This window comes from Babylonia areolata, chromosome 29 (assembly GCF_041734735.1).
Source record: "Babylonia areolata isolate BAREFJ2019XMU chromosome 29, ASM4173473v1, whole genome shotgun sequence".
NCBI classification, from domain to species: Eukaryota; Metazoa; Mollusca; class Gastropoda; order Neogastropoda; family Buccinidae; genus Babylonia; species Babylonia areolata.
In genome coordinates this window covers 20,035,424-20,044,148 of record NC_134904.1, presented here as the reverse complement: position 1 = coordinate 20,044,148, position 8,725 = coordinate 20,035,424, and the positions used below count along the sequence as shown (strand labels likewise).

Genomic DNA, 8,725 nt, shown 5'->3' with positions numbered 1-8,725 from the left:
AGCTCATGAACATAATTTTATGTAATTATATAATAAACCAGTCATTTTATCAATTTATGTCAGATAAATTACAGTTCAGTGAACTTATTTGCATGTAATTTATATATCAAGTGAGACAGAGGAATGACAATTACAAGACATACACTGACAGTCTCACAGAAATGCACCAATCCTTTTTCTCTTGATCAAACAAGTATACACACACAACACTCTAAACAGAATAACACACAGTTAACCAAGCAAATTGTAGTTTGAAGGTTTTATTTTCGAACAGAAGGGCTGAAAAATTCTAGAACATTCTACAGAAGCATATAATGCTCTTCTTAAGGAGGGAAAAAAAAGGCCATTAAAAACACTTACACGCACACACAAAAACACTTACCAGAATTTCCTCAACATCCAATCGCTCTCTTCCAAAGAAATTCTGGCAGTGCCATACACATGATCCACTACTGCCATCCATCCAACATGAACCAATCCCACGGAATCCATGTCAGTTATGGTGTTCTATCCTAGACTGCTCCACATCCTTGCATGGGGCCATCATGCAGTAATCAATCCTCCCTTTAGTTCCAAATCCGTCAGTGTTACTGTTCTATGCTTACTTTCCTGTGTATCCTTGAACAGAAGCATCCAATAAGAATCAATCCAATGAAATCCGTGTTTTGTTTTGGTGCTTTACCCTTAGTTTCCTGTGCGTCCTTCATCAGGGGGGGACATCAAATGAGTACCAACGCGACCAAATCCATGTTTTGTTTTTTTCCCCTGTTTTATTCCTAGTGTCCTGTGCGTCCTTGAACAGGGGCCATCAAACTTCAATCCATCCAACAAATCCCAAGTTTTGTTCTGGTGTTCTACTCCTAGAATCCCATGCATCCTCGAATGGGGTTATCCGTCCAGAAAATCCTCATATTCCCTTTCTGAATCCCTGTGAAGAATCCAACATGGGAATTCTTTCCCATGTACCTGTGTTCCAAGGAAAGCTGAAGATCCAATCCGAAAGATCCATTGCACAAATAAGAAAACATCCAGATACTTACTTTATACTGAAAGATCCATTGTACAAATAGGAAATCACTGATAAAGTGATACTTACCCATCTTTTTGTTTAAAGAAAGACTTACGCTGTGTGAAGCAGAGACTATACACAAGAAACACTACAAAAAAACACAGCAATGCAAACAAAAAAACTGTAAAAAGCTTACTAGTTATAACCAAAAACATTAAGTTTTTCTTTAAATTTCAACAAACTTATTTCTGAATCTATAAAGCATAGTAAATTGATTTTGTACCTACAATTAAAAAAAGAAATCACTGTAAGCCAGACAAAATGTTGACTTCCAAAACTTGTTAACTGCACATCTTAAAAATTACTTACCCCTCATCCATGAAGCAAATAGGTGAAAACAAAGAAATAACCCTTTCTCCTGAAAAATGTAGAAACCTTATCTATTTCAAGACTTTCTAAGGGGCCCTAACCATCCTGACATACAACATTAATGATTAACACACGCCACAGTCGCAGTGAGCTGTCTCACCAACAGTCCTGAGTCACAGCAGATCTCCTGAATCCATGGAGGGCAACATACATGATGCTCCATTCAGAGAAACTGTCACACACCTCCCGAATCGCTTTCCTTGAAGAGGAGAATTATTTCCTTAGCATGTGCAATGGATCCCTCTTTTGACTGAAATCCTGGTCTTGATCCGTTTCACTGTCCTCCAATGAATCCAGTTATCCCAGAAACCATTCCAACAAGGCATTTCAGAAGATAAATATCATGGCACAGTTTTCCATGCCTGCTTTTTCCCCCCATGGGTTTTCAGATATTTTTTGACAATCCCTTAAATCCAAAATGGACAGCTAATCCACATTTCCTGAAGCGACTTCCCCATTCGTCAGAATCCTGCGAGTGAACACCGAGCAGACTGCGGAGGTCTTGCAAATCCGTGCACTGCATATTTCCTCCAACGATCCTATCCCACTACAGCGCGAGGGGCAGAGTTCCTACTGTTCCTTTTCCATCCATCCCAAATCCAAATGCATGTTGCAACTGAATAAAGGAAAATGGAAAAAGGTATTAGACATGCGTTCAGAAAAACAAGTCATTGCAAACAAATTTTAAATGCTGTAAATCTCTTCTCATTTTTCAGTTTATCAAATAATGCTAACACATAAGCCTGAGATATCAAAAATAACTAAAACAAAACACTAGCATCTGCAGTTGGCCTACTTAATATTATCATCTTCTTTCTCATTTTAGCTAACCTGCCATCAAAGATTACCAGTTTCTATAAGCTATCATGGACTGCTGTCTTCAACTCTCCCCCCAACAATGAAACTAGACTCAGGCACCCATCTAGAACACAGAGACTACAAGAAAAATGGAAAACTGGGAAGAGGGAAGGGATAGGGAAATGTAACTAGCAGCATTATCAATAAACCATTCACAGCAAAAAGGATCTTTATATATTCCATTTACCAAGTCATCGCTGTGACTCAGTGTTTATGAACCCATTGCCTATAGATCTTTTAAACCAAGAAAAATCAAGATTGCTATCGATGAATTCTCATGTTTTCTCTGCCTGTAACCTTAAACATATTCTGCAAACAAAACAACACAGTCTAATAATGTGCGATAAAATGTACTTGAAAAAAAGGTTCTTGGATGAATGAACCATCAGTTTTGATCTTTTTCTCTTCTTTTTACAATAGTTTGAAAACACAGACTTATTACCCAGCATGTTTCCTTATGAGCCATCCATCCTGATTTCACTCCCATGAAGACTCTGACATGGATCATGCCTTTTCCTGATGCAAGCTCTACCTTTTAATCCGTCTGCATGTTCTTACTTGCATCTGAAAAATTCCACATCACCTTTAATGCAGCTCATTAAAAATAGAAAAAAGAAGAAAAGTTTTTTTGTTCTTTTTTTATTGTGTTTTTTTTTGTTTTTTTTTTTACATTAAGCCTTTTATTTCAGCTGCCTTAAGTGACCAACATTTTAAAAAATCATTAAAAAAAAAAAGAAAAAAAGAAAAAGAAAAAAATGACAACACTCAATAAACAGAAATTAGCAAACATCAATTAACACTCAAAATGATTTAAACTGTTAAAAAAAAAAAATTAAAAAAAAAGAAGAAGAAGAAAAGAAAGTTATATTGGTTTCATTCAGTAAGGTGAGCGTGAGCGAGAATAAGAACGTGATCTGGAACGCATTGGAGAGTATCTGGGACTACCCCTTGAGCGTTTTTGGGAAGGGCTGCGACTGCGGGACCTGGATCTTCCTCTGGAGTCTTCTTTCACACGAATGTAGGAAACATCACCCTGATGAACAAAGCAGGCAAAGCACTGACACAGAGAAACACATCACTTTCATACCCTGGAATAAAAAAAGCATCAACAAAATTAGAGCTCTTTAGATTATTGTAAAAATACTGCAAAATATTCTCATACACAATTATAATATTGCTCTCTAAACATGAAATGCAGACTGGTCAAAATTTAGCTAGGAAAGGTAAAATCAAAACAATCCCGGCCTAGCAAGGCTCATCAAAGGAAAGCCAAAGCGAAAAAAAGGATCACACAGTGTCTGTGAACCACATCAGGCAGATAGGCTACATTTTTTAAAGAAAACAAACAGCATATTTCTTTCTTAATCTAATATTGAACTGGAAATTAAGCAGTTCGGACACCCTCAAGCAGCTGTTCTAGATTTATGACAGCAGAAAGTCACAGAGGTTTTTTGGGTCAACTTTCAAACCCTGAAGGAAAAATAATGTACTTTTACTTTGCTAATCGTAATACTGGTAGTATGTAATTATAATTTTAAAAATTCATGTAAAGTTTGTAAATTAACCAACTAATAGTGTCAACAGCAAAACATGGTTTAAAAAAAATCTTGCAGCAAACTAAGAAAATGGAACATCTATACACCGTCGCAGTCACTTGACCGGAGATCTGACTAAGTTTATAATGAAAACAATAAATGCATAGAAAGACCAGCTGAGTGTACAGGCAGAAAGATAAACACTGTCCAAGTTGTCTCCTTAACCTGCTGAAATGAACTCAAACACACAGAAAAAAAACATTTCTGAAAGATTATGAAAACTGCATAAATAACACATATGCACACACACACAGGAGAACATTAAAACAGCATAGCTAATCAAAAATATACCTGTGTGAAAGGGATATTTTCATATGATAGTATTCTCCAAAAAGTAAATACATGAAATGATTAAACAGTAGCTCCAAACAATAGTATCCCAAACAAGGTGACCTTCAACCTGAAAAAGACAGCTGAAACTGAAAGAGAAATGTTGAGCGGAAAATGTCAGTCTGAAATTTTTATGAAGATACGTGATGATTTTTTATTTTATTGTAGACAACACTAAGGAAGAAAGAAATTGTGCACTGCTAATTGGTCCATATCATTTCATATTTCACAATGCTTCTGCCCAATGATTGGTATCCTGCAGAAAAAGGTGTTCACCACGTGCCAGTCTTTCACCTGCAATTAAAAACAACCCCCCTACCCCCCAAAAAGATACAAACTGAATCCAGGTTCTCTTCACACAGGCATACAGATATCTAGCATTACCTCATGCGAGCGGAATTTGGTGTCGTCAAGCTTTCTGACAGCATACTTCATGTCATCATAGCGCAGAAATTCCACAACTCCTGTGCCATCCTTGAACACGTCAGCATAACAGACATCACCAGCCTCTCTCATGTGATCTTTCAGGTCTTGCCAGCTGCCTGTTGGTGGGAGGCCTGCAAAACACATTAACACACATTAACTCACTCACTGCCATTGTCCGCATATGCGGATGTCGTAGACAAAAGCGTTGGATGCCAATGTTCGCATATGTGGATTTGGATTTTGAAAAGTCGCGCTGTTGGAGTGACATGTTAGATACGAAACTCAAAAGCAGAACTGATTCTTAAGTTATCTCCGGCCAACTTTTCATGCACACACAATGCGTGTGTGTAGTGACACGCTCGTTAGTAGACGACAACGAAGCATACCCTTGGTCAGCTCTGCAAGTTGTTTGACAAGATGGCGTCACGACGAAGTGTTCGACACAGTAGGAGAGGTCAAACGCAACACAGCGTTGAAGCTACTTTGGAAAAGATCCAAACTGAAGGCTCTGATGTTGAAGGAGATAATGTCGATTCATCGGACAGTGATTTTGAACCATATCCCGATGACCTAGAAATAGATTCGGCCACTGAAGAGGGTGTTTACAGTGGAGAGGAAAGCGAGTCCTGACCATGTTCCAGCTGACCGACACTGACAACAAAATCACTGAGGAAACAGACGACTTTGCTGGTGTTTTTATCAGTGATTGGACCAAAAATGGTGAGTGTGTATGCATTATATATATATATATGTGTGTGTGCGCGCGCGTGTGATTGCATGCATATGTCTACTTATTTTCTGTTTTTCAATAACATGGAGTTTATTTGTAGAACAAGGTGCTATAGAAATGACAGTAATAGTACTAATACTGATGATACTGTCATTATTGTTTGTAATATTGTTAAAAAAAAAAAAAAAAATCTTAGGTGGTTTTCTTTGACTACATGTAAAAAACTTACCATTATGCTTCCATTCACATAAATATTTAGAATAAACAAGGGAATAAGCAAACAAATAATTTAAACAACATTAAGAAGAAAGAGTCAGACCTGCATGATCATTTGTGTGTGTAATGGTTGCAGGTCATGTTGCTGTGCTGAAGTGGCAGGACAAAAAGCCAGTTCATGTGCTGACAACAGTCATGCTGCCAACTACCATGGTCAGTGTGACAACACGACACCGTCCTGAAAGACTGAAGCCAGCTGCAGTGCAAGACTACATCACCAACATGGCTGGAGTGGATATGAGTGACCACTACTGCAAGTGCAAGGTCTGTGAAGACCTGTTCAAGTGCCACAACACACCAAGACACCAAACTGCCAAATGGTGTCCAAAATGTGGAGTTCCACTGTGTGTGAAGCTGTGCACAGGACTCAACATCACCTACCATGAGTTTTTTCACTCCAGACAAGACTATTGTCAGTGATAATACATCAGGTTTTTGTGTACAGTGAACTCCCCTTTTTTATGTAGAGACAATATTTTCTTTTGTGTGCGTGAATTTCAACTTTCTCCACCATCTGTTCATACTTCATCGCATGTACTAGGTCTTCAGTTCCTCAAATACTGTTAGGATGTGATGTGGAACATTTGTAAGCTATTCAAAGACACTTGGTATACCTTTCTGATGGGTGCAAAAATGCACAAAATACACAAAAAATGGATACCGTGATCAACAAGATGGTGAGTAAATAATTTAATTTTCTGCACAAATATGGAACAACATTCAATGAATACACATACTAAATTTCAACTGCCTAGGTGTTTATTTTTATTTATTTTTTTTTAAAGAATTTTTTCCCCATCCTATACAAACCCTGGGATTCGCAAGGGCAAAAACTCTTGGCATGAAGTGAGTTGATTCAATGAAGGGCACAGGATTTTTTTAATCCTCCTTTTTTTTTTCAATGAAATCTGGGAACAGAACTAACTATAATCAAATACTGATTGCAAGAGAGACACAACTACTGAACTAATTTTCAGTATGCAAACAACTAATTTTCAAGTATGCAATATACCATTATATGAGCACGTCTAAATTAACTTTATGCATTCTAAGTCAATACCTAATTGAGAGTGAGTCAGTCAGACACAAAGCGAGTGCAGGAATGTTTCTAGTTTTGGAAGTAAGAGAGGAATGTCTATTATCTAAGAGACTTCAATAAAAACAAAATTCTGTTTTCTTTTAAACTATTAATATATATATATATATATATATATATATATATATACCAGCCTATTCCCATTTTTAATACCAAAGAAATTATTTAGAAAACAGAAGCACAGATTTAATTTCATACTAACAACATTAACAGTCACTAACGTGCAACCAAAAAGTGTCAGAAACAAATGACCAAAACGTCTGTGGCTCACCTGACACAAGAACTCTGTTTTCCGATCTCCGAGAAGGAGGGCCTCCTCGCACACCCCGACCTCTCCCTCGACCCATGCCACTGCCATGTGGGAACTCAACACGCAAAGTGTAGCCATCGTAGTTGTAGCCATCACGCTGTCGCACTGCATCCTCTGCATCTCTGCACCACCCAGTACATGATCAATAAAATTGGATAAAATCTCAATCCCTATCTTATATGCATGACAAAATTTGGATATATTAATTCATAACAAAATACTAATAAAAGTTATACAAATAAAAAGAGTTAAATCTGTTTCATCAGAGCTGTTAAAGGATGGAATTATTTTGACAATTATTAAATGGACAGACAAATAAGCATGCAAATGCAAACCCCAAAATACATATTTCAGGAAGGGACGTGGAAAAGCCGTGAGGCTTATTTAGTCCCAACTTCTGTATGAGTGTATCTGTATCTAATAACAATAGTCTGGCTGAACTTAAACAATCGAGCTCACTATTTGTGAAATTTATCCTCAGCCTCAGAATTCACTGGCTTGAAAGAAAAAAATCCACACACACACGTGCACACACACAAGGTGATTAACTGAGGCATTCATCGAATGCCGAAACGCACAAGAAAAAAACGGCACTGGGATGGTGGGGCAGAGAACAGAATAGCGAACAACCACCCAGGAACATAGTAACCCACACATACTGATATGTTATATTACAAAATTACGATTTGAAGGGGGACCCTTAGTGATCGCATGCACAGGCAACACTCACCTTGGGTCTTCGAATTCGACAAATGCAAATGGAGGTCCTTTCTTGTTTTTCAAGTCGACAAAGATTATTTTTCCATATCTGTAGAACAAATCTTCAATATCTCTTGTTCTGATATCAGGTGGCAAATTGCCGACGTAAACTCTGCTGTCTCGGCGTGCCATATTTCAAATGAGTAGCAACTGACCGGTCAAAATCAGATCCTGGTTGTACTGAGCCGAACGTTGCACGGACAAAGAACAAGATGGCTACTTCGTATTCATGAGCGACGACCTAATTTTACAATTTATTTGTTGACATATGAATACTGAAATAATAATGATATTTATAATTGGTCATGAGATGCATAATGATACTTTTTTTTAAGTGTTCTATTATTTTTGATTCAACGCATGTATTCCAGGCGAGACATATATGTGGACTTTTTACAGGAAGTGCAAAGAAGAAGTGCAAAACGTTCACACTTCTTTCCCAGTTCCTAATCGAATGGCCCTGTAAAACACGAATTTTTTGTTTCGTAAATCATGAAACATTTTACTGCCATTAAATTTTTTTTTTTTTTAAACCTTTATCACATCTCCCCCCTCAACTCTAATTTCATGTGTGACAAATCAAAGCTGGTTGGCGACCAAAATAATGTCATCGTTAGAGAAAATTAATTATTTATACACAGCTTGAACATCAGTGTATACGGAATATGGCTGCCTACATGGATGGATGGTATTATCATATACGTAAAAGTCTGCTTGCAGATACAAATGAATATGGGAGCTGCTGCACAGTCTTGCAAGGCAATATCACAGTAAAGACCAATATGGCTGCACAGCATGCGTCCGTATGTGGACACACACACACACACACACACACACACACACACTGGCACGAACTCGGAACGCATAAACACGAGTGTACGCATGCATAAACACGAGCGCGCGCAAG

At 37.7% G+C, this 8,725-nt stretch overlaps 1 protein-coding gene across 2 annotated transcripts; it reads right to left on the bottom strand.

Annotated features, from left to right (window-relative positions):
• Window positions 1–244: 244 nt before the first annotated feature.
• LOC143302169 (serine/arginine-rich splicing factor 1-like) lies at window positions 245–8,054 on the bottom strand. 2 transcript variants are annotated; one of them, XR_013057899.1, is made up of 5 exons: window positions 7,790–8,054; window positions 7,021–7,181; window positions 4,606–4,778; window positions 2,739–3,329; window positions 245–2,054 (listed from the first exon to the last, which is right to left on the bottom strand). XR_013057899.1 is itself a non-coding variant. In XM_076616708.1 (4 exons), exons 1-4 carry the CDS (start codon window positions 7,948–7,950, stop codon window positions 3,174–3,176), a joined length of 651 nt encoding a protein of 216 aa, XP_076472823.1. In that variant the 5' UTR covers window positions 7,951–8,054; the 3' UTR covers window positions 245–3,173. The 2 variants fall into 2 exon arrangements, 1 of the variants encoding a protein (XP_076472823.1); XM_076616708.1 differs by having other exon boundaries at window positions 245–3,329.
• Between the last annotated feature and the right edge of the window lie 671 nt (window positions 8,055–8,725).

Coding starts and splice junctions, on each gene's coding strand:
- LOC143302169 (XM_076616708.1), bottom strand. CDS start 7,950: ATGGCACGCCGAGACAGCAGAGTTTACGTCGGCAATTTGCCACCTGAT. Junction 7,182..7,789: donor GTCGAATTCGAAGACCCAAG/GTGAGTGTTGCC, acceptor TGGGTGGTGCAG/AGATGCAGAGGATGCAGTGC. Junction 4,779..7,020: donor AAACAGAGTTCTTGTGTCAG/GTGAGCCACAGA, acceptor TGTGTTTTGCAG/GCCTCCCACCAACAGGCAGC.